Source organism: Echeneis naucrates, chromosome 1, assembly GCF_900963305.1.
Source record: "Echeneis naucrates chromosome 1, fEcheNa1.1, whole genome shotgun sequence".
Lineage (NCBI taxonomy): Eukaryota > Metazoa > Chordata > Actinopteri > Carangiformes > Echeneidae > Echeneis > Echeneis naucrates.
In genome coordinates, this window is record NC_042511.1 from 15,991,698 (window position 1) to 16,015,865 (window position 24,168).

The window sequence follows — 24,168 nt, forward strand, 5'->3', positions numbered from 1 at the left end:
GTGGTGGTGGTGGTGGTAAGGATGAAGGTGATGACAGATTTACTGGGCAGTTGCTCAGCAAACTGGTTTCTTTCCCAGGACCTTGAAGGTCACAAAACTGTAAAGCGTTTATAAGGTTTGTGTTTCAGTCTGTCTGTCTAAGAAGGAAATGACTGAGGGAATGTAAAAGAAATGTTGACCCTGAGGGTGGCGCGCATGCACACACACACATACACACACAGAATAAATGAATAGGAATAGGTCAGCACAGGGGAGAATGGGTGAGAGATAGATTTAGGAAGGAAGTTTGGGAGCACTTGTAGAGGAAAGTTACCACGATGACGACGTGTGTTGACCATCAGTGACACAGGTGCGCTCTAGACATGGAACATTTGTCTCCAGTCCAATCAATATTTATCATTCAATAATGAATTATACAATGATGAAGTGTCACAACTGAATTTCAAAGTGTTGGATAATACTCACAAATGTCCATAATCATTTTTTTGACGTATGCTAATTGTTTGCTTTATATAACCAAAATATATCCCAAACTATCTTGAATTTTATCACATCATAGAAGTAAATCATCTCAAATGTTTTGCCGCTTTACTTGAATAATTTATTTATATAATGAATCAATAACCAAATATTTGCATATAAAGTAAACCAATGAATAAATTAATTGACTATTCATCTTATTTCTGTATATCTATAGCTACATAGCAGACAAACAGCAAATATGTTAAACTAGGTGATTTCCCAAGTTATTGTGTTTGTCATGGTATTTGTCAGTGAACACAATCACTGTATGTGTGTATTTGTGTGCGTGTGTGTGCGTGTGTGCGTGTATGCATATGTGCGCAGATGAGCAGAGGTGTGTGTACACAGTAAATCATTTTGTCTCTTTATTATATTGTGATATAAGTGCAGTTGTGGATATTTTCTTGGAAACCATTCAGGCCCCGTTTAAACTCTGGGACTGACCAGTCTGATGTGTGTGTGGGTGTATATGTGAGCTAGTGGTGTGTTATGAAAACTGTGTGTGTCAGTGTGTGTGTGTGCTGGTATTGGTTGTGCAGGGGGGGGGGGGGAGGGGAGGTGGAGGTTCCTTATCTGCAGGCTACAGGCAGCTTTTGAGGCTCTTATCAGTAGCCACCATATTGTACTACCACATCCTCTTGTCCAGCAGGGAGCGGAAAACTCTCCTTGCAACATGGTTCCCTCTCTCTCAGTCTCTCGCCCTCTCTCTTTCTCTCTCACCCACCTCACATTTGCCAGTACCAGAGCTTTCCGACTGGCAACCAACAGGAGCATTGTGTCTTCTTGGCGAAGAGAGGGAGTGATAGACGGGACAGTGGAAAAGGGAGAAAGAGAGAGTGACCGAGGTGAGAATGACATATGGACGGGGGGATGGAAGAGACACAAACCATCCATCTCCATGCCTTGAGTGTGTCTTTGTCCAAAGGAACAACTTCTCAACAAAAAAACCAAATATGTGCCGCAGGACAGTCTTTCCGTCTTATTCTGCCGTCAGTTCTTTGTGAATATTTGGGACTTTTCTGACTATTGTTATTGCTAGTATTATTTCATTTTTAACAATCAATTTTCTGAGAAAGTCGTCGGAGTATGAGGAGTTATTGTGCATTGTGTCAGACACTTTGGCTCCAGTTTTGAGCTCAGAGACTGACAGACAGTGACAGGCTGCGTTGGTCTGAGCGATCTGAAGGAGGAGGAGGCGGAGGAGGAAAAGGAGGGGGGAGAAGGACGAGTACATTAAGCATTGACAACGGACAACATGTGCGTTCACAGATCACTTGAACTCTGATGGATTTTGCGTGACAAATAGATGAGCCTCGCTGGATGTCACAATGTATCTGTGAGTATTCAGGATAAATTTATTGTATTTCATTTTGCATAAATTGTGTTTTAATACGCAAGGCTGTTGCAGTCTTGAATCATCATTTAATAAGAAAAATAATAAACCTGTAAGAAGTTTTTTTTGTCATATGCAACACAATTATTTGTATATTCAGTCTAAGGTCATATATGATTTAGTTGAAAAAAGAAAAAGTAAATAGATAGCGATAGATATTTATAATATTATCATGTTGGATGATTAAAAATTTCAAAACAAGAAAAGAAAAACTGAATCCATTTTTTTGGGACAATCTTCTCAATATTGCACACAGTTTTACGGGACAGTAACAAATGTGCAAATTAAATAAACAGAAAAGATTCATTTTGGAGAACTATAAAACCTAGTTGAATTAGAAAAATAAAAACAAATTATTCATGGAGAATAGTTTGATGAAAAATGATTGGCAAATTTAATTTGAATAATTAATAACGACTAGACGACAAGAGTAGAAGATACAGGCTTGGCCTGGTATTACATTATACAGCATTAAATTATCGATTCTATAAAAAAAATATACACCGTAGGTAGTGAGTGCTCTATTGTGTCTTAACTATCAATAAAATAGTTCAGCCTTGCCACCACAAAGTACCATGCAGTGATGAGCATTTAATACTGAAACCCTTTGACTGTGACTGTTAGCTTCTCTAAAGGTTATTCTCAGTATGGAAATTAAATATAAACAACAACTGTGTCTTGACATATCTCTGTTGAAAATGGAACTGGCCAAAAATAAATTATGACCAGAAAGCACAAAAAAGGAACAACTGCAAAACCTGCCAGATCATCAGCATTTTCTTTCTTACACAGCAGAGTGCACTTGTCCACAAAAGTGAATACACTTAATTTTAGTATACATACTGTTATTGATAATGAATGTAAATTTCTATGTGCAGAATTCAGAGTTCAGCTGCAGACCACATTACTCAGCCTGCAAATCACATTGTAGTACACGTTTTTGGGGGTGCACACTTTGACCTTTGAGCACATATTATTGCTTTTACTAAAATGTTCACCAAAAATATATATCCTGAGTGTTTTTTTTTTTTTTTTTCTTCTTCTTTTTCTTTTGTTCAACAGACTCTTTGATATCAATCCAATCTTCGCTGGTCTGGGACGTTTCAACAGTTTAAAAGGATTTTGACTCACATCCTCAAAATACACTCAGACGGGCATATAGACAGACTAATTAAGCGCAGCCACTAGAGACTCGTTCAGAAACGTAGAATCTCCGGCTCAGGATGTACTGTAAGAAAAACACAGACATCCAGTTCAAATCAGACTGTAAAAAACCTCCTCAGCTCCTCGCTGCACCCACAGACAATACCACAGAAGTAGTCCTTCATGCATGATTACAACGCACAGAGCAGGGCACATATTATTTTTATCTGTTATATTCGGGTGAGGGAATGAATTAGATAACAGCTAGAAGAGGTGGGAAAGACGGGGGATGACGCTTCTTCAGACAGAAACTGTAACTCCATCCGAGACAGATGTAATATGGATTGACGGTGTAAAAATTCACATGTTGATCCTGACAAGAATAAGAGCAAAATTTTCAGGAAAGTGGAACAAAGGAAGAGGAAATAAAGGGTTATCTTTTGACACCACAGGACAAGACACACTGCCACATACTCACAGCAAACACGCTGGCCAGCAGAGAGGATCAAGAGCTTCGGAGGCTTTACCACCATGATGGAAAAGCTGAACCCTTCCAGCCTACCTGCCTCACCACCTGACCTAACCCGGCCCTCCTCCTCCTCCTCCTGTGCCTCCTCCCCCACCTGTGCATCCTTGGAGCAGCACAGCCCCCCCCAGAACCAGACTTCAGTATCATCAGACACCACCAGCATCTCTCATCCTGCTAACAAGGCAGGGCACGAGGGACACATGGATGTCCCCACTGCTGACTCAACTCAGTCTTCCATCACCGCAACGCTGGTGTTAACCAATCACCACACAGATAAAGCTGCTGCACCTGAGCCCGTTGTCATGGACATGGAGCAAAAGAAGGAGGAGAAACAAGCAGGACTGACTACCGCCACCAAAGCCCCTGCTGCTTCAACCAACAGCTCTCCAACTCTGTCCACTCCGCCGCCGCTGCTCCCGGCCAAGACCTCCCCCTGTCCAGTCCCACCTCCAACCTCGACATCATCTTCGTCTTCTCCTCTTCCTCCCAATATTCCAGTCATCAGTCTCGGTCACAGCAAGCCCCCTTTGCCACTACCCAACACCCCTTTGACTGCCCTCCATCCAATCCCCAGCCTCCTACATGGGCCTCATGGGGACATTCGTCGTAGCCAGCTGACCTGTTTACCTGTGGCAAGTCCTGGGGGCCCTGGACTTTCTGGAGGCCCTTCAGTTCCCTCTTCAGGACCACTGTTGCCTCAACAGTACATGCCTGCACACCCGTTCTTCCCCAGGTGAGCCTATATATATATATATATATATATTTTTTTTTTTTTATTTTGTAGATTCATCCATTCATCCATTGGTTATGATCCAGGACAATCAGAATAAATACAGTTGAATGGTTTTAACACTTTACTATGTCTTGAATCAACATGCAACCATCATGTCCATTTTGTGACAGAAGAGTGAAATGAACCATCAGAAGTCTTGTTCTATTTATCCTACGTCAAGACACTGAGATGAGTCCACAGTTTATTAAATACTGTTGTCTTGTTCATGGCTGCAACCTTTAAAAGCCTGCGATTATATTTTAACCTTTATCTGAATTAGCGAAAAGAGTCACGTCGTGCAGCACAAAAAACTACTCGAACAAACAAAAACACACATTTTCACTATATGATTTATTGCAGTACGGCTTCCTGATGATGATGCCGCTTCGTTGGTCATAATGCCAAGTTTCAGTTTCACACAAAACCTCAACTGCTGGGATTTCATGACTTCCCATTGTGATTAATGGCATCTGCACTGTACAGTTACGTGAAATTGACAGCAGGATGTGTGCTGTTGTAAAGGGACCCCACATTCATCCCTGAAGATTTGGTTACGGAGCATGAAGCTACATTATTTAATTTCTTTGCTGTGTGTGCATTTGGTATCAAAAATCCATCAACAGTTTTAAACCAGTTTTAATTGCTGCTAAATTTAGTCATTGAAGTGACAAAAGGCAAAATAGCAGCACTTTAAAGCTCTCCTTGGGCTTGAGGAATTGGCATAGCTTACACTGATGAAGAAAGGCATTAATTTGCAGACGTTATCAAAGCCCTCCTACTGTTCATCTATTCTCTACTCCAAAAAGGATTTTCCACACAGTCTCTCTCGCTTATAGAGAATGTATCAGCCACATTTCTTTTTCTCTTTTTTTTTTTTTTTTTTTTTTTAAAGGGCTTTCTCACTGTGGCGACTTCTGTGGCTTCTCCATCTGTCATGGTGGTCTGGGAATAAGACTCCCTCGCTGGTTCTTTCTGGTCTGTTTGTAACAGGAAGCATTGATCTATTGCATCCCCTTGAAGAAGAATCAGCGAATAGTCAGGCTTAATGAGACTGGGCTAAAAGTCTGCATGTACACTCAGTCAACACCACCAATACACTCGCACTTCAGTTAATAGCTTTTACCATCTTCTTCCGCTGTCTATTTGCCGTGTCTGTTAGCTGTTTCGTTTTTTTCTTTTTTGTTGAATTTTATTTTTTCAGGTTGATTGTGCAGGTATTTACTATGTTACATTTTCATGCATGTTTTTATCTGTAGTTCTTACCTGGGCCCCCCAGGAGTCATCAGCACCAGCCGGATAAAAAGAAGACCCTCATCACACTTTGAAATGGAGATCAGTGAATGTACGTTTCTCTGCATCAAACAGCAATATAGGCACAGCCACAGTTACTGTAGTTTGCATAATAGCATGTTAGAAAATGTATTGCCTGTAATGTCAAAAGTAATAATAAGATAAGGTCAATCAACAACAATCATCACGTCTACTTTCCTACTTTTCTAATTCATCATGTCATCAATGTCATTGTGCTGAAGATGTACATTTTGAAAAAATGGATCTCAAATGTATACTCAAAGTTAAAAGAACAAAATAATTCCTTAAAATAGTTTTTAGCAAATGTTACCTAAACAGAAATAGAATTGCATTTTATGTGGGAGGAAGCGACTCTGGTTTTGGGTAAAATATGTAAGAGCCTGTATTAATTTAGCTGCTCCCACACTCACTATGTTTATGTCCAATAGGCCCTCCTCAGAAGCTTGCACGCCGTGTCTTCACCAACAGCCGTGAGCGTTGGCGACAGCAGAACGTGAATGGTGCTTTCTCGGAGCTCAGAAAACTGATTCCAACACACCCACCTGACAAGAAGCTAAGCAAGAATGAAATCCTTCGTCTGGCTGTGAAGTACATCAACTTTTTGGTTACTCTGCTCAATGACCAGGCCAAGGACAAGAGCAGGGACTCAGCTGAGGACGAGGGTGAGGATGAGGGTGCCGCAGAGGGGTCAGACAGCGGCAAGCTGAACCCTCTTTTCCAGTCCCACGCTGCCACCATGTCATCTCCGGCCGCCATGGCAACAGCTCACAGAGACAGGGACTCAACTGACTCAGTCAACGCCCTGGCTAATTCCCCAGCAACATCCAGTTGCTATGGTGACACGGACAGTGAGGAAAGCTTTGGGGCCAAGGCCTCTTTGGTGACCCAAGGCATTCTGGGGAAGGTCAAGGGCCAGATAAGGATGGTGGCAGCCACAAATGATGAGCGGTGACACAAGTGAAGTAAGCAGAGGTGTGAGGTCAATGGGAGTTCAAATATCAGACTGATGGACAAAACACTTTGGGACACAGTTGTCTCAAAGTGTTTCAGGAGCCAATCTGGTCACACAGTCCTTGAGGCTCAACTCCAACCTAGAGTGAATCAGTTCGAGATGGATTTTTGGGTATACATTATTGATTCTGTCTTTTGTAGTGACGTGCAAACACTTGATGTGTTTTAGTAATATAGAGAAATATTCCCTGAAGAAGAGCTGAGAGGCAAGAAACAAAACTTGACAAAAACAAGTCATGCTGTTCTTTGTTAAACTTCATTGTCAAACTATATTAATCCACAGCAAGATAGAGCAATTAAATTAGGCCAATGTTGTTCATATGTTTTCATAACAAATGTTCTCCTTTTTCTCTGAAGAAATCCTGATATTGATTCTGACATCCTACTCTGTAGATACATAAAATGTAGGATCTCTAAAGAGTTTTAAAAAATCCAGTTTAAAATTCAGCCCAAAAGTTTACATGTAAATAATCAGCATTTTCCTAGTGGACTTCTTGTTCATAAGATAAAAAGGCTCTCCATTAGCTGACACCTCCATCAGATAGTCTTCCTGGGGTCTGTTTATGCCAAGAATCCAGCTGCAGTTTTGAATATTGCTGTTGAGAAGCAACATCTCTGGTCCCACCCTGACATTGTGACACACTTGTACCAGACAGAAATAAAGTGCATTTTACTTTGCTGTTCCTTATTTGACATCCTCTTCTTGCACTTCCAAAAACTTTGCTCTTTGTCAGCACAATTTCTCAATGCATCCAAATGTTCTGCTGGTTAGTTTAAGAAACACTTGTGTGTGTTCAAAGCGTCAGTATTTGTTTCACTGTGAAAGGATCACAATAATAAAAGGGCTTTATTTTTCCTTTTACATTAGGATTATGATCGAAATAGATTTGAAGTAGAAATTTAATCTTCGAATGATCTTTTGTAGGATCATGAGTCCAAATGTTCATAACTCATCGCATCAAAATTGTCAACACATATTCTATGGGCTGAATAGTCAATGCCGAAGTTCACATTGTTTGTTTGTGTTATTCACCGTCATGACAGATTGACAACAGTACTTTTAGTAAGGAAGCTTTAAACAAAAAAATAGAGGGGTCGCTGACTGTAACAATCCCAGCCCTGGAAAAATGACCAAAAAACAACATGCCATCTCATGAACTGTTGCCATTTTTCCAGGCAGCAGGTAGAGGAGGAATGTTGCACATGTGTGCGTTTTCAATGTGATTTTGCATTACACATCTGTGCGTGGGTGTGCGCAAAGATTCAACTGGAAGTGGTGAAGAATTAGCAAAAGACTGAAATAACACAATTTTAAGAGTGCGGATGTGTGTGAGAGTCTGGATGGATGTGGTTAGATATGGGGTTCAGCATGGTGGACCATAAGCAAAACGTTTGGGGGGCACATAAAATCGTGCTTGTGTGTCTTTGTCTACATGTTCAGCTATACCAAGGCGCCAGGAAACACGTACAGTTGCATGGAGAAAGGAGTGGGGAAAAACCAGAAAGCGAAAACTGTCACCAGGATGTTCTGGGAACCCCCTTTACACCCGGTTTCGGGGCCACACTACAGGAAGGACTGCTTTCACAACGCTGCCTCTGCCCACTCTGCTAAGGCAGCCTGTCCCCTCCCCACATCAATGTGAAACCAGAAGAGGAATAACAAACGGTGGCAGGGCTCACGAGGAGTACGTTTTTCATGGTTTGTGTAATAATAAAGTGTGATGTATTAAAGATAATGGAACAGATGTGCTTCACAGCAACCATCTCAAAGAAAAGTGAAGGTGTTACATGGACTATATTTGTTATATTGGCTATATTAGCTTCCTGAAACGGAAGCAGCTCATTTGCATTTGACCATTTTTAATTGTCTTAATTGTGCCTATACTGTCTTTCCAAAAAAAAAAAAAAAAATAAATAAAATAAAATGCCTAGAGATGTATGAAATATCTCCAAGTGAGATCACTCATGTAAATGTTGAAGTGAATGCTGCTGTCTCTTTAGTTTTAGGCCACTACTTTTTTCCTCCATTTGCTTAATTTACCTGCTTGACCTGTTGTTCTAAAGATTTATTTATTTTTACATCTGTAGTATTTAAATGAAATACTGCTTTGATGTTTAAAAACGAAACCTGATGGTAATTAAGACTGTTGGGGTCTTAACCTTCCCCCTGCAGCAGGTCAAATAGGGTGACGCCGGCCAGGCTGGGGCTGAGAGATAATGGCCCCACCCCGTCTCCTCTGCTCCTCTGTTGTGCCCCTCTTGCTATCAGAGTTACACCCACTTTTAACTAATTACAGACAAACTACGTAAAAACACAGTTTTGTAATATAGAGGTTTAGCAAATAGTTCAGTGTGAAATAGCTAGTGTGTGATTAAAGATATCAAACATTTATAAAACAGATACTAAATGTGCGTTGAAACTTTTTGTGTCAAATTGTAAAGATATTTCATAAAAGACAAAAGAACATTTTAGATTTAATATTTTTAATTGAGTACTGGAGAAAAATATTAGATTACATTATGAGAGCACTTTGTGACATTTTATGTGACATTTTATGTCAAAATACATTTGACATGTATTATTTTCTTTGGAGATTTTAAACACTTGCAAACACAATGTAAGATAAGCACCTGAAAATGTTCTTGTGCCCAAACAAATTTCTTTAGTCAAGTCAGTCAGCCTAAATTTAGAAGTCTTTTTCATTTATGATTAAAAGACAGTCTAAATATTGATCTTGAGTGTTGGGGGGGATGACCCTCAAGCAAATCCCAAGACTAAAATCAAGTTGAGATATTTGTATTTTGCAGTTATATGTTTTGTGAGGAAGGAAAGTAAAAAAGATAAAGTGTCTGTTTTTAAATTCACCCAGCTATTAAAAATTAAAATAAAATTAAATCTTTGTTTGTGTTTTTGAATACTTTTTGATCTTACTTATTCACAACAAAAATGATTTTACATCTGTCACACACTTCAGAGAGACACTCCATCCAATCATTCATTCTGTTTTCAGTTCTTTCTCTCCTCGTTTTACCAGCGAGTCCAAGCTGTCCTTCACAGCTTCATCTGTCTTCTCTGATGTGTTTCTGTTGTTGAACTGTCGCCTGCCCACCTCACTTAGTGCAGATCCAGCAGCTGCCCCGACAGCTCCACCGATGACGCCCCCTAAAACCACGCCAAAGAGCAAACCCAGCAGCGCTCCAACAATCACAACCTTTGGCACCTGTTTAGCAGTGGTCACCGTTTTCTCCCACGCTGAGCTCTCAGTCACCATTTTGACCCCTGCTTTGGCCCCAGAGCCGACCTTCTCCCACACTGGACTCTGAGCCACCTTCTTTGCCCCGGCTCCAATCCCAGCTCCGACACGCATGGAGCCGTCAGCCATCAGTTTAGTTCCAGTTTTGACCCTGGATACTACGTTTTCCCAAACAGGACTCTGGGCCAGATTCTTTGCCCCGGCTCCAATCCCAGCTCCAACACGCATGGATCTGTCTGCCACCACTTTGGCCCCTGAACCCACTTTCCCCCAAATGGGACTGGCTGCTGCTGATTTTGCTCCAGATCCTATCCACGCAGAACCGTCCACCACCACTTTGGGAACTCTGTCTCCGACTAGTTTGGACATATGTCCGGCACTACCTCCCACCTTGCTCCACACTGAACTATCAACCACCATCTTCTGGACATTTTTTGCTCTGCTGCCAACTGTTCCCCACACCGGACTACTTCCCACCTTCTTTGCTCCCTCACCAACCCAGACAGAGCTATCTGCCAACAGCTGGGGTAACACTTTTGCATTAGACTGTATTTTCTCCATAATAGAACGAAGGAGTGAAGGAGACAAGCTTGAATGTGTGATTGCGGGAATGCTCTCAATATTCATGGCGCCTACACTCTTCTCTGCTTCATCCCTTGTTTTCTCAATCTCATCTTCTGTCACTTCCTCTTCTGATTCAGCCACAGGCTTTAAACAGGAATAAAGTGCTCGCGTCTCTGAGCTGAGTTGTCCTGCGTCTTCCAGTTTTTCGTGCTTTAGCTTTTTGCCTCTTTTCTCTGTTGCTATCTCTACTTGTCGCTGCCTCACCCGATCCTCTGCCTCCTGAAAAGCAGGAGAAGAACAACACTGCCCTCCAGCTTCCTTCACTGTCTGCTCCACCTTCTCTAGCAACTCCCCCAGATTCCTCCTCCTCTCCTCACCATCTTCACTCTCCATCACATGAAACCTGTCCCGGCATTTCTCCACAAGCTTTAACAAATCCCCACGCTGACTGGCAATGTATTCCTCTATGCTGTTGTGGCCTGCCTTCCCACTCGCCCTGAGCCGATCAGCGTGAGTAAAGAGGACCAGAGTGTAACTCTGAACTGCATCTGGACCAAAAACAATTTCCAGAGACCGGAGTGCCTGGAGCTCAATCTTTGCAGGCTGGTCTAAGGGGACACACAGGAGAAAGGCATGGGGACCGGGACTGGACAAAGCAACACAGGAAGAGATATGAGCACGCACTTCATCTGGAGTTTGTTCTGAATTGAACCAGTCAGGAGTATCCACCACTGCCACCTGCAGGAGAGAAACACAACTTATGCAGCAATGGAAAAGCACAGTCAAATCTTGGGAAACCTTCCCTATTCTATTGTTTTATGAGATATAAAAATAAAAATATGAGGGTGCTCAGCAACATTAGATTTGGAAGGTTTTGGAATATGATGGAATAAGTGAAAGAAAATATATGTGAGGAAATAACTCAATAACTAAAACTTATAAAAAAAAAAACAAAACAAAAAAACAAACAAAAAAAAAAAAAACACTAACCTTTCTTCCTTCAACCAGCGCTTTCTTTTTCTCACAGACTTGAGTGATGGCTGTGAGGCTGTCTGGATGGGACACAAACACATCCCCTCCCAAGATGGTGTTGCCAGCTGCACTCTTCCCCGATCCAGATCGGCCGAGCAGCACCAGACGCAACTCTGGAGAGGATGAGGAGGATGAGGAGGATGAGGGGAGTGAGGACGCAGAGGCGTTGGCAAAGGTCAAGGTGGAGGTGGGTGCGGAGGAGATGAATGAGGAAGTCTGGGCAGTGAAGGTTGGCGAGGGAGGCAGGGAGGAGAAGACGGGTGAATGAGGAGAAGAAGTCGGAGATGCCTCAGGTGATTGCTTTTCAAAACTGTTGATTCTGTGTTTAACTGAAAATAATCAAAAAATAAGAAAAAAAAATTGCAATTAACATTCAACATATAAGTGAACTGTAATTCATATTGAATGTTAGACAATAAATCTCTGTAACTTACAAGTCGTAGTGATTCTTGGGCTGGTTTTCGACTCAGGCATTTGGGAGAGTACAGCTCCATCTACAGAAGAGAGACAATCAGTATGAGTCTGTTGTTTTCTGTTAACTTAGTTAACTTAAAAGTTAACTTAAAAATGAATGCAGTGACATTTACCTGCATTTAGCCTGAAACTAGGTGTCCTGATCAACTGGCTGCCATCACGTGTGTCTGAATATGACTGTTGCTCTGGTGCTGGAGATGAATGAAGCCCATTAGATACTTGACTTGGGCTTACTCCTCCCTCCGTGTCATTGCTCCCTTGGCGCCTCCTGCTTGCCAGGGAAGCACTGTAGGCCTCTCCCTGATCAAAACTCCTCTTTACGTCTGTGGTTGTGACACGCGTTGATGTGGTTGCCTCACGTCTTTCTTCCTTCTGAGCTCTGAAATTTTCCATTAGTTCACGTTTTCTCTCTCTAACCCGTTTATCCAGCTCGATCTCCTGAACTGTTTTCATGTGATATATTCCATTTTGTTGCACCATATCATCCACCTGTTGAATTACAAAGAATATAAAATTCAAATTTTACATTTCATTATTTCTGCTTTGAGGAATGAATATCCATCCTCGACTAACCCCTAACCATCAATACCAAACTGGTGCGGACAGGAAACAGAGTGTGGCAGGAGGAAACTACAACATGTTCAGCCAAAAGCTGAATGAACAGCTTCAGAATCATTTATCTGAGTGGAATAAAGCTTTGTTCAAAAGTGCAGCTGTTTAAAGCAACCTCCACATAGAGACTGGGAAAACTGCGAGATGACTTTTGATACTAAACACACGAGGATGCACAATCTCTGTACGGATGCTGTTTTGAGACTTTGACTTGGTTTTGTTCGATCTTACCTTTTCCAGCAGCTCACGGACCTGCTCTCTGTCCTGTCGCTTACGATTATTGATGACATGGCACCTCCCCCCACAGCGCTCAATTATCTGCCTCAGGCCTGGGTGCTCTTTCCGCAGGTATTCCTGTGAGATAATTTACATCAACATCGCATTTTAAAGTGAGATTTGTCAATTTCAGTGATTTAAAATAAACATTTTGATGTGTTTGTAGAAAATCATTGATTCAATTGAAATTTAAATGGATCTTTTTAAAAGCAGAGTCCAAACACACAGTAAATAAGGCCAAACTGTATGGAAGGGATAAGTATGTATTGTATTTGCAGTGTGCCCATCCAGCGCTAAGATTTAGGGGAGGGGGGGGCAAATTTTTGGTACCTCTACTGTTCTGCCCATCAAGTAGTCCCCGCAGGTCAGCAGGACCATACTGTGGTCCATTACCTGCTGCCCAAACACCTCCTCCAGCACTGCAGGCACACGGCCCTCCATCTGGGCACACCAGGGGAAGATCGAGAGAAAAACTGAATCATGATGAATGTAACTCATAAAGTCACTGATAAAATCACAACTCAACAAAATGAAAATTAATTCCTATTGCACATCAGCGACATTTTCTGTTTGGCTGTTCAAACTGTTTTTTTTTTCCCCCCCTCAAAAGGGGAAACAGATAAATAAATACAGATTAAGAAAGAAGCTCCACTCCAAAAATTTGCCATCAACATAGGTTGATGAAATAAAAAAAATTCTAGCTTTTATAAATGCTTGAACACAACTGAAACTGAAACAACAGCAAAGACTAAAACCAACCTCTGTGAACTGGCTGACTGGCACCAGCAGTAAAATCCCATGTGCTCCTGGTGCTATCAGGCTCATCGCTTTCTCCGTCTCCTGCCTCACACTGTCCTCCATCTTGCCACCATTCCAGTACCATCTGGGCGCTTCCACCAGGGTCACACTCCTGCCCTCAAAGGAGCCCTGACGCAGCTGGCAGCTCCTGGATGCGGTGGGAGAGACGGGGGACAGCTGTCCCAGGATAGTATCCGCTGATGACGTCTTGCCACATCCAAGGTTCCCCAAAAGAACAAGCCTCAGCTCTGGTGGCAAGGACTTGGAGTAACTGCCTCCCAAGAGTTCACTCATAGCTGAAAACGGAGAAAGGAACAGGAGAAATGTGCCAAGTCACTACCAAGATTACTTTCCCCGTTTGGAAGGAAGCTGGAAAGCAAGGGCGTGTTGTGAGAATGCATGCTCATACATGTGGTTAAGTTTGTCTGTTGGGAGGTTGACACAAATGAAACTGGAGAAACTGAGAAATGGTTAGATTTAGCAGCAGAGTCCTTGATATGGGAGTATTAGACGTCCATGCCGTCTGTGATTACACCATACTTTTCTGCTCTGGCTCACTCACATTAAATACCAGTCTACAGCTTTACCTAGTTTTCTACCTTTTCACTTAATCCTCTCAGGTGTCGTGCTTTGGATAACAGGAAGTAAGACAAATAATAATGCCTGAGCTTTGCCGTTTTCATTTCAGTGGAACTTTTTTTACTTTTCTCACTGCATCTCTGTTCTCTGAGTGTGCATGATATACCACACCTCCCCAGGCCTGTTTAACTACATTCTAACTGAACCTTTTTTATTCTGGTAGCACAGTCATACATGGACGGCACTGCATGCTCACAAAGATGGCAACTCATAGTTTGCAAACAGTAACAACTGCTAACATTTACCACTTATACGAAACTCAAAACTGGCAGTAAACCAACACTGAAAATGAAGCGTTCTTCAGGAACCTGGCCTCCACACAGCTGGTGTAAACGCACTAGTGCATTAATGGGTAAATTCTTGTGACACTGTAAAAATATATGTCAGAGATAATGGTTAAACTCTAAACATTAGAAATGTACTTACTCAGCTGTGTGAGGTCTTTTTGGTCCTGTGTTCATGTAACGTCTTCTCCGAGGGGTCTGTTTATTCAGTTGGCATCAAGTTATGTCACCCAGAGAACGTCAGGAGATATCTGCTCTCAGTCGACTACTAGGCGAGGTTCGCAGTGTTAGGAACCACCTGTCTCGCCACTCCCAATTATGAACACATGCTAATGCTAACACACTTAAAAGCATATTTTTCATGCACAACAGGTTTTGTTTTTTTTTTTTTTTGTGTGTGTGTGTGTGTTTGTTTTTTTTGCGGCTTCTAACATTCCAAGATGGGGCGGGGCACAGACATCCTCGGGCACATGTGAATCATTCTACCTTGAGTTTTATTTTCCACACCCATGAATATGTCAAAACTCATGGACGTCTGGCTGTCAAACTTGCTGTCCTTCCTGGTTTGCAGCAGTCAAGTTTAGTTACTGGTAATATTATGCCTGTAAATATTGTGCTGCTGCTCTCTGCCTGAGAGAAGATTGAGGGCGGGTCCCGGACAGACATGAGACATTTATGTCATTAGGGCCTTCTCTCTGAGAAGCAGGTCTGTAGAGCCTACATAATGTGTCAAACCTGTGAAGCATCAACCCTTATTTCTCCAGTCTGGGACTTCTGGATTGGCTCATTGAATTATTGATCATTAGAGATAAATATCAATTAAGCCTTATTGGATTTACCTCATTGTTTCACAACTGATGATTTACAAACCCGAAATGAATTGTGTAACTAAGAAGCATGTCTGTGTTGGATCCAGAAGCACCTACAGCTTGAGTTCCTATATAGAAGGTACAGGGATTAAAATAAGCCGCGGACTGCTGGTATATTTAGATAATACAGACTCGTGTATAGTGGCTATTGACTTATTGGAAAAACTTGTCAATGCAGTACATATAGATGAGACAGGAATTAGTCAAAGGCCTCTGCATCTCAACTGTCTCCTGTTAATGTGCATGCAGTTATGTATCTATAAGAGAGCCAACATATATGGCTGTAGTTTCTCCAATCACATCCTGCGAGCATCTTAATCAAGTTCAATGTAAGAGCCTATATATTGGAGATGAAATGATACAAAACCCAGTGAAGAAACTGAATAAATAAATGCTCAAGTATATATATTTTCATTAATCAACCAATGCCAAACCAAAGTGATGCACTTAAGTGAAGTTACATACTTAAATGTAAACAAAACAAACTAATTCATTGCTATATTTTAAGTAACATGTCTTTCAGAAAATCAGAACACGCTGTGTGGGGCTAGTGGGCCCTTCATCATCGCTCACAACCCAGGCATCACATAAGAAATGTGTTCCAGGGTGGAGGCCTTAAAAAAAATAAAAATAAAAAAACGCAAGTCATAAAATACTGACAGAATCATTAATCATGTCACTTTAGTGGGCTCTGTGTAGAACGGAGTGTCAGCGACTCACCAGTGTGTGCTGTGTGCAGCTCCTGAGTTCTGGTATCTGAGCAGTGAGGCAGATAAGCGGAGCCAGTGCACAGAGGAGAGAGTCCAGGAGCAGAGACAAGCTGCTGGACGTGCACACCACTTTCTGCACAAAGACAAAGTTTGGAGAATGGAAAGAATGGAGTGAATAGGCTTCATATTTTCCATGCGCTTTCCGCACAGCATCTCGCTTTTATTTACAGCTTTTTTTACAACCCATCTTTCCAGGACGTTTATAAGTAATAAGTATTTGCCCTTTACATAAGTTGTATTATGTCATGGAGCCACTAAATGCAAATTAAACATGGTCAGATACAGTTCACTGTATGTGAGAATTAATTTGGTGCTGCTTTTACTTGTACTGTATTTCTGATGTTGAATTTCTTTTCCTCTTAAATTAAATCCAAAAAAAAAAAAAAGGCCCTGCGGGGAGTGAGACCTACTGTTGTTCTGGTGATGTTGGTTTAAACTGCTTGATGAAAATGCCTTGAGATGGAATAATCTTCAATTTCTGATGCAGCAACCTGAAATGACTCAACTCCAATTATTGTAATTTTCCACATGCTATACCAGCTGAATATGACCATCATAAACAAGTAATACTGTGGGGCCATGAAGCAACACTAGAGCTAGATTAGGTACATAGTTTTCTAAAGGAATCAAGGCAATGGTTTTTCCAGAAGACAAAACCTTTTTATTATCATAATATATCACACCCATAATATGAAACAATTCAAGTTTTGTTTTTTGTTTTTTTTGGGGGGGGGGTTATCTACTCACATCTGTCTCCTGCAGATGATGTCCAATCAGAGACAAGGATTCGCCCAGGAGGTGTAAGTGAGCTGCAGCAGTGACAGGATCTTTATCAGAGCAGACTGGACTCTGGGATGTGGATCCGACAGAGTTCCAGGCTGAACCAGTGGGACTGCACATTGAACTAAAGGGACCACAAATGTCAGTCACGGGACTCAATACTGTTGGATTGACTTTAGGACTGACTGTAGTAGTGATGGTTGCCCCTGAACTATAGATGGGTATGAACGGACGAGGGGGGAAGATTACTGGAGTGGCGGAATGGATTACAGATCTGGTCATGGTACAGTCTGCCATGCTCTGCTGATCATCAAGGTATACTGAGCACTCCATCATTGAGCTTGGTCTTTCCTGGGAGAAACACAAAAGGTAGAAAAATGAGGAGGAGTTAAAGAAGATAGAATATGTGGAAACAGGTGGAAAGCCCTGTGGCGGACATGTCCCTCCCAATATAACACCTAAAGAATGAAGTAGAAAGTGGAAGCATTTACATGACAGTGTCATTAGTCATAGAGAAAGAACAGAGCTGGGAGGTCAGAGACAGTGAGACAGGGTGGAGGTAAAGATTGTTCATCGTTTCATTGAATAATTTCCTTTTCATACATTTGAATCAGAGGTTCAAATAGACCATGACCCAGAATACCAGCAACCCCCTTGATTAAGAAATAAAAAGAGAGCAAGAGAGAAGTGCAAACACGTCACCTTAGAAAACAACAGCCCTTTTGTCATTGTTGAAAACCAAATTTCGAGATTTTAAATTCATATTTCTAAAAGATCAGCTCTATGTCTGACTGAGAGGCAGGGGAGCAAAGTTTCTTGTTGACCAGCAGGGAGCTCTTACAAGTGCAGAGATTATGTTCTGTTCATTTTCTCTCCCCAGCAGCATTATAAAATGTCCACCCATGCTCAGATGTTTAAATTGTGCTCAATGCTGCTCCCTGCTGTGCGACATGGATGCATCAGAGTGATTTGAATTTCATTTGAGGGAGTTGAAAACAGTGGTGATAACTTCAGAGTGAAATCACAGGCAGTTTCTATTAATTCTGAGTAATGCAGTTTTAAACATCAGAGTTTGTATTTTTTTTTTGGTAAAATTAATAAAGCCAATAGCTGCGCTCTCTCTCACCTCTTTCCATCCTCCTTTCTCTCCCAGTCTGGCCCGTGAGCTAAAGAGTGGACAGTCAGGCAGCAAGCCCAAGTGCTCTGATGCAGAAAGTTCAGACTCAGTTCCTCTGTTACCTGTATTTAAAAAGTCGCCCTTAAAACCTTAACGTATAAATCAAATGACAATCCAAAGCCTGAAATTAATATCAAGTTACTTCTCTACAGATTTATCAAATGACATTAACTGATTATTCACATCATGTATTCATCTGTTTTACTTTGTTTTGCCACTTTAAATTTGCCCTTTTTATACCCTTAAACACTGTAGTCAGAGCAATTGCAGTTAGCAGCCTTTTATTACACTGCCAATCACACACATTTACCCTTAAAGTTCACTCCTTACCCAGCTGTTGTCTCATTTTTCTGAGGGGGCCTTTTGGGTCCTAAAAATAAATAAATCAATAAATAAATAAAAATTATAATAATAAACCTTCAAGATCAAAGACGGTAAGAATTCAATAATGTGTCAGCAATGTTACCATGATAAAATTAGAATTAGAAATATTTTTCATGTCGCAAAAAATTCATACACCATTAAAAAAATAAAAAATAAAAAAAAAATCAGCTGGACTGAATTATTCACACGTTTGCAATGAACTTTGACTTTCACAGTTTTATGGAGCGGTGTGGTGAAATGGTGTGATCTAACATACAGCCATAAAAGCTGATATAGAGCACCATAGTTCAGAGTTGAAAACATCTGCAGAAAAAAGGGAAATAACTGCCGCTAAAAGAGAACATCTCCACAATACAGACACAGAAACATCAACTGATCGCTGGCATCATTCGGTTAGATGTGCGTGCATCATGACTCGTCTCACCCTGAACCCCCGCTCAGCGCTGACATTCAGCTGCAGCTTAAAGATCACCTCACCTGGTAGGGACTCTTGCTGCCATATTCCTCAGCATCTGACTCAGGTTTTGCTTGATCCATCACAAGGAATCTGTCAAACCTTCTGTTCTCTCTGGCAGTGTAAGCTTGGCTCGGCAGAGGAAGGAGTTCAGAAAACAGCAATATTCATTATAATGTCTCCAGTTCAGACTGTATGTGGAGCTGCAATGATTAGTTCTAATCCAAATTATTATTCTGGTTAAATAACTGACTCTATGAGAATATATGGGCCAGTAAATGAATCATCAATCTGATGTTACTGTAACTACTTATGTTAAGGTGGGCAGGGCAAGCAAAACAAGAGGAAACAGAAAGTTGCAGCGGTGCCCCTTTAGATGGTTATATAACAGGGCCTTCTCTAACCAGGCAGATAATTATCATTAGGCCGACTTACAAATGGGAACATTTGGGTTATATTTCAGAGGTCAAACTGTGAGCGCGATCAGCAGGGACCATAGAGGCAGAAACATGAGGCAAAGACATTGTGGTATGTAATGAAGTGACGAATGGTGCATGCAGGTAACCAGTTATTGTAGTCTGGCTTGTTCAACATGATAAGTATCTGCAGTAACATAAGTCAGGAGACAGTTCAGGTGGCAAAAGGTCAAAACAGACATCAGGTTCAAAGTTTGGCTATGAATATAAATTCACATTCAGTGAGAGTGTCACATTTTAGTAATATCATTATCTCTAATGTCCGTGTCTACATAGAAATTATAAAAATGATGCTGCAGAAGTTGTTTGAGAATCATCAGGTTTTTCAACTTTTATCCAAAACCAAAACAATCCAGTGACAATCTGTCCAAATGATTGATCCCTGCAATCAGGAATTATTAAACAAGCAGTCAAAGAATCAAATATTAGATTATTAGGGTTCGATTGACCTATTTCTGTCAGCAACACCAAGATCTTGTTGTGTTAAACATTGACACAGAAAAGCTTTTTATCTAGAAAAAAATAAAAACAAAGGGTTAAGGTTGTGCGTTGATAGCGCAACAAGTTCATGTGTCTAAATGTTTCAGGTTCAAAGACTGTTGTCAACAGAAGGGAGAGAAACTATTCAACAAAGCTGAGCAGACATCAATCTGGAATTTTAAAAAGCCTAATAAATAATTAAAAGGCGCCTCGATAAACTCACTGTAAAGGCGCCTTCTCCTTGGTCACTTAGCGGAGACGGTCCTGCTGATTCACGGTTAGCACACCTCATGACTCTACTGAGTCATGTTAACCAGATGAGTTTAACAGGCAGCAGCTGATTCACGTTATTCTGATCAACCTCTCAACACAAGAGCGGATCTTTGTACTTTGTTTATAGATTCAAATGTGTGCAGTTCTGAAATCTGTACTTTAGCGGAGTGATATATATATATATATATATATATATATATATATATATACACAAATATATATACACACACACACACAAATTACACACACATTACAGGAAAGCAGCATATTTGATCACTAAAATGCTCAGATTGCCCTGCATACATCCTGTCCGCATACTCCCAGTGTTGACTAATATTCTGGTGAAACTTTAGTTGCAGCACTTTGAGCATTAACCAGAAAACCTCTTACTATCACGTGATTGTTCTTTTCTGATGAATCACTGCTTCAACACGGCCTCCCACTCTGTCCTAGGAAACACAGCGTCATGTTTGGAGTGGCCTCTTCCTCTCCTCTGGTTCAGCCTCTGCACAGTCATGCTTTGGCCTCCTCCCTCTGGCTTCGCCGGGGCAGGACTAAAACTTCCTTACTCATGTTAAGTCTCCACTAGTCCCTCCCTACACACTTTCCCAAGCTGTGCTCAGAGCTGCTGGATCACATTGACTGTGAGTCCCGCCTACTGTTTTTGCTCAAAATGCCTGGTCATGTTTAGCAGAGTGAGACACAAAGTTCCTGTTTTCATTCTGTTGCTGGAGGGAGGAGACAGAGGAAGGACGTATAAAAGAGGACTGTGCTGTCAGTACTCAGAGCAGAACACAAACTGTACCGGACATCCAGAGAGGAAACAAGGATTCGCTAACCCTAACCCGAAGACCAAACCACTGAAGCTTGTTAACTTCATCCTGACTGGTGAGTAAGACAAAATATTTTTATTGCTGTTTTCCTCATACATTGCACATACCCTTAAATTAATACTTTCTACAACATAAATCAGTGTAGAACGTGGATGACACACTTGAGGATGGTTTTTGGTTTGTACATTCATATTTATGACATTTCGATTTTTGAAGGGCCACAATGGAGACAGTGAAGACGACTCAGACAACCACAGAAGAAATTACAGACAGGTAAGAACACTGTGTCAACAGTTTAAAGAGATTTTTTTTTTTTTTTAATCACATCTGCATTAGAGCAGCAGCATCCACATGTAAGTCTCCAGTAGAGTATGTGCACATGCTGTGAAGTTTTATCTGCTGCATGCTGGCCATCAGATAGGCAGCTGCAGGTGCAGAGATTCACCCAGTGCTGCCAAAAAGTAGCTGTACTTTGGTGTTGATTTTCTACCTTTTACTTCCCACAGTTTTTTCTGTTAATTGTGTAAATTAACAGAAAAAATAAATCCACAATAAATCCAGAGTAAGTTGCGCTTCTCATTCAGATTTTGATTCGTTTCCTCCTGCAGGGATCTATCTGAGCAAATCAAAAAGGTGACTAAAGACAGTCATGTGAGGGCAGAAAACACAGAACTGATGCTGAGCTTCCAGAGACGACAAGTCACCCTCGCACAATACAAGGTAACAAGAGTAAAATTTTTATCCATGCAGATTGGTTTAACTTTTCAGACATTTACCTACGGCAGTCCGTGGGATACTGGGGTCCAGTGACCTTTGACCTGACACCACTTCTCCTCCTGCTCCGCAGCTCCTTCTGAGCTCACTGTACGAGATCTACCAGGCTTTGGAGGATGAGCTGGACAGGAACTCAGACCACCCAAGTGTGGCCCCCATTTACTTCCCAGCTGAACTGGCCAGGCTTGAGTCCATCAAAAAGGACCTGGAATATTTCTACGGCCAAGACTGGAGAGAAAAGATTGTTGTCCCTGCAGCCACTAAGCGATATTGCCACAGACTCAGGCAGGTCTGTTACTTTGAGGCTCATTTAAACCAACTTATTCCTTTTATATCTAAATGCAAATGTGTTTTGCTGCTTGCCGATGTGGGAATAACACACTTTCATCCATGATTTTTTTTTTTTTTTTTTTTTCAGATTGGGAAAGAAAACCCTGAATTTCTGGTCGCCCATGCTTATACCAGATACCTCGGCGACCTGTCTGGAGGGCAGGTCCTGGGCCGAATAGTTCAAAAGTCCATGGGCCTTAAGAGCAATGATGGTTTGTCTTTCTTTGCTTTCCCTGGAGTATCCAGCCCAAACCTATTCAAGCAGCTGTACCGCAGCCGGATGAACAGCGTGGAGCTGACCGAGGAGGAGAGGAACGGTGTGCTGGAGGAGGCCGTCAGAGCCTTTGAGTTCAACATTCAGGTGAGGAGCAGTGATGGTTAAACCGCGTGAGAAACCTGAAGCAGAAAAGTCACTCTGAGGAAAACTTTGTCTTACAAGTTCACCTCTTCCTCTCTGGCTTGTTTACGAAACTACAAGCATCTGATGGATGTTTTTGTTTTCCAGGTATTTGATGAGCTACAGAAGATGCTGAGTGTCACTGAAAATCACCTGCAGAATGGTTCGACTTACTCAAAATCAGGAAAGACTGTCCAGATCCCTGGAGCCTTCATCATCACTTCTCCACTGCTGAGGATGGTCCTGGGACTGATTGTGGCTCTGGCTACTGTCAGTATGGGAATCTATGCATTTTAGAGATTAAGCACAACATCAAATAATATGGATTAGTCTTTCTCTGTCTGTGACTTTATGGATCATGTACTGTGTACTATTGAAAGCCTCAACTGATTCTAAATCTGTGAGACTAAAATGAACTTTCAAAATACTGCAATATTTTTGTTATTTGACTGAGAACCACATTTATATATAGTGTGCATGCTGACTTGTTTCCTCTGAGGCACTGTAAAGAATCAAGTATTACCAGGTGAAAGAGGTGTACTGTAAATATTGTAAATGTTATTTTTGCAATAAAATGCTTAAAATGATATCTGTCACTCACTTTCTCTGGCAGTTTTGTGAAGTCTTGGTCCTGTTGGGTTGGTGCTGTTAATGCAAGCTTTATTCTCGTAATGTCCAGCTGGTTGACATTTCCACTTACGTTTTGGCATCGGACCACATGCCCGCTGTTCATCTGGCCTTTGGACTTGGATTGCACAATCAACACACGGTCATTCTTGCCCTCTTCTCTTCAGGCAGGCACCTTCGATACGGTTAATGATTATTCTCAGTTTATTGACACATTTATTTTCTATCAATCCACTCCACATTGTTCCACATGTAACAAAAACTAATATACATGTAATGGCAACTGAACATTGTGACTTAAGTATGACGTAATTTTAATTTCCCTCTGGACTCCATTTTATTCAGAACTGTCCTGATGCAAATGGACAGGATTGATTAAATATGGAAAAAAGTGTCATGGGATTCAACTCGCACAAACAAACCAAGCTTTTAGTTATGTATTAAAGGGGTAGCACATCATACTCACGTAAAATTTGGTATTCACTTTTATTGTGCTTTCAGGATTTTCCTAAAATCTGTGCACTGGTGGCACACATACATTAAAACACAAAATGATTGTTACCAACAGCCAGAGCAAACTTTTCACTTTATCCTAGGCCTGTTTGACAGGGACACAATTCAGTACATTGCTGGTGTCTGTCTCCCTCTAGAGGATGTCTACAAAAAAAAAAAAGTAACTTCTGAAATGATTGTACTTCATTAAAGTTGGCTCACCACAAACTTAAAAGGCACAGCAGTCTGAGTAAAGCAGAAATGTCCTCTTCTTGATACAAGTGCTGCTCAAATCTTCAAATGCTGCAATTATGCTTTACCTTCAACGTCAATTATTTTCTAATGCTGCAGCTAACTTGCACTATACATTGAATAATCAGTATCAGAAATTTGGATCATCAGACCCAGAACTTTGAGAAATGCAGCAGTTTCTGAAAG

General features: G+C 41.3%; 4 protein-coding genes across 11 annotated transcripts; 2 read left to right on the plus strand and 2 right to left on the minus strand.

Annotated features, from left to right (window-relative positions):
- The first annotated feature begins 306 nt into the window (after positions 1-306).
- On the plus strand, positions 307-7,758 carry lyl1 (LYL1 basic helix-loop-helix family member). 5 transcript variants are annotated; one of them, XM_029499378.1, is made up of 6 exons: positions 307-349; positions 1,261-1,367; positions 1,792-1,858; positions 3,511-4,320; positions 5,616-5,701; positions 6,099-7,758. In XM_029499378.1, the coding sequence occupies exons 3-6, from the start codon at positions 1,851-1,853 to the stop codon at positions 6,620-6,622; spliced, it is 1,428 nt and encodes a 475-aa protein (XP_029355238.1). In that variant the 5' UTR covers positions 307-349; positions 1,261-1,367; positions 1,792-1,850; the 3' UTR covers positions 6,623-7,758. The 5 variants fall into 5 exon arrangements, with proteins under 5 accessions (XP_029355238.1, XP_029355247.1, XP_029355273.1 ...); XM_029499387.1 differs by lacking the exon at positions 307-349 and having other exon boundaries at positions 1,177-1,367; positions 2,978-4,320; positions 6,099-7,753; XM_029499396.1 differs by lacking the exons at positions 307-349; positions 1,261-1,367 and adding an exon at positions 2,978-3,410 and having other exon boundaries at positions 1,381-1,858; positions 6,099-7,753.
- Positions 7,759-9,155: 1,397 nt separating this feature from the next.
- On the minus strand, positions 9,156-16,834 carry LOC115041684 (uncharacterized). 2 transcript variants are annotated; one of them, XM_029499356.1, is made up of 10 exons: positions 16,664-16,834; positions 16,204-16,326; positions 14,757-14,879; positions 13,653-13,987; positions 13,224-13,334; positions 12,849-12,971; positions 12,119-12,494; positions 11,966-12,025; positions 11,490-11,860; positions 9,156-11,237 (listed from the first exon to the last, which is right to left on the minus strand). In XM_029499356.1, exons 4-10 carry the CDS (start codon positions 13,983-13,985, stop codon positions 9,678-9,680), a joined length of 2,934 nt encoding a protein of 977 aa, XP_029355216.1. In that variant the 5' UTR covers positions 13,986-13,987; positions 14,757-14,879; positions 16,204-16,326; positions 16,664-16,834; the 3' UTR covers positions 9,156-9,677. The 2 variants fall into 2 exon arrangements, with proteins under 2 accessions (XP_029355216.1, XP_029355225.1); XM_029499365.1 differs by lacking the exons at positions 16,204-16,326; positions 16,664-16,834 and having other exon boundaries at positions 14,757-14,928.
- A 136-nt stretch (positions 16,835-16,970) lies between these two features.
- hmgxb4b (HMG box domain containing 4b) lies at positions 16,971-20,411 on the minus strand. Of its 3 annotated transcripts, none has more exons than XM_029499443.1 (5): positions 19,072-20,411; positions 18,541-18,580; positions 18,160-18,272; positions 17,283-17,384; positions 16,971-17,157 (listed from the first exon to the last, which is right to left on the minus strand). In XM_029499443.1, the coding sequence occupies exons 1-5, from the start codon at positions 19,129-19,131 to the stop codon at positions 17,086-17,088; spliced, it is 387 nt and encodes a 128-aa protein (XP_029355303.1). In that variant the 5' UTR covers positions 19,132-20,411; the 3' UTR covers positions 16,971-17,085. The 3 variants fall into 3 exon arrangements, with proteins under 3 accessions (XP_029355303.1, XP_029355294.1, XP_029355285.1); XM_029499434.1 differs by having other exon boundaries at positions 17,267-17,384; XM_029499425.1 differs by having other exon boundaries at positions 16,971-17,384.
- Positions 20,412-21,023: 612 nt separating this feature from the next.
- On the plus strand, positions 21,024-23,190 carry hmox1b (heme oxygenase 1b). The gene is made up of 6 exons (XM_029505552.1): positions 21,024-21,165; positions 21,327-21,383; positions 21,719-21,830; positions 21,958-22,173; positions 22,303-22,575; positions 22,720-23,190. Exons 2-6 carry the CDS (start codon positions 21,334-21,336, stop codon positions 22,906-22,908), a joined length of 840 nt encoding a protein of 279 aa, XP_029361412.1. The 5' UTR covers positions 21,024-21,165; positions 21,327-21,333; the 3' UTR covers positions 22,909-23,190.
- Positions 23,191-24,168: the final 978 nt, after the last annotated feature.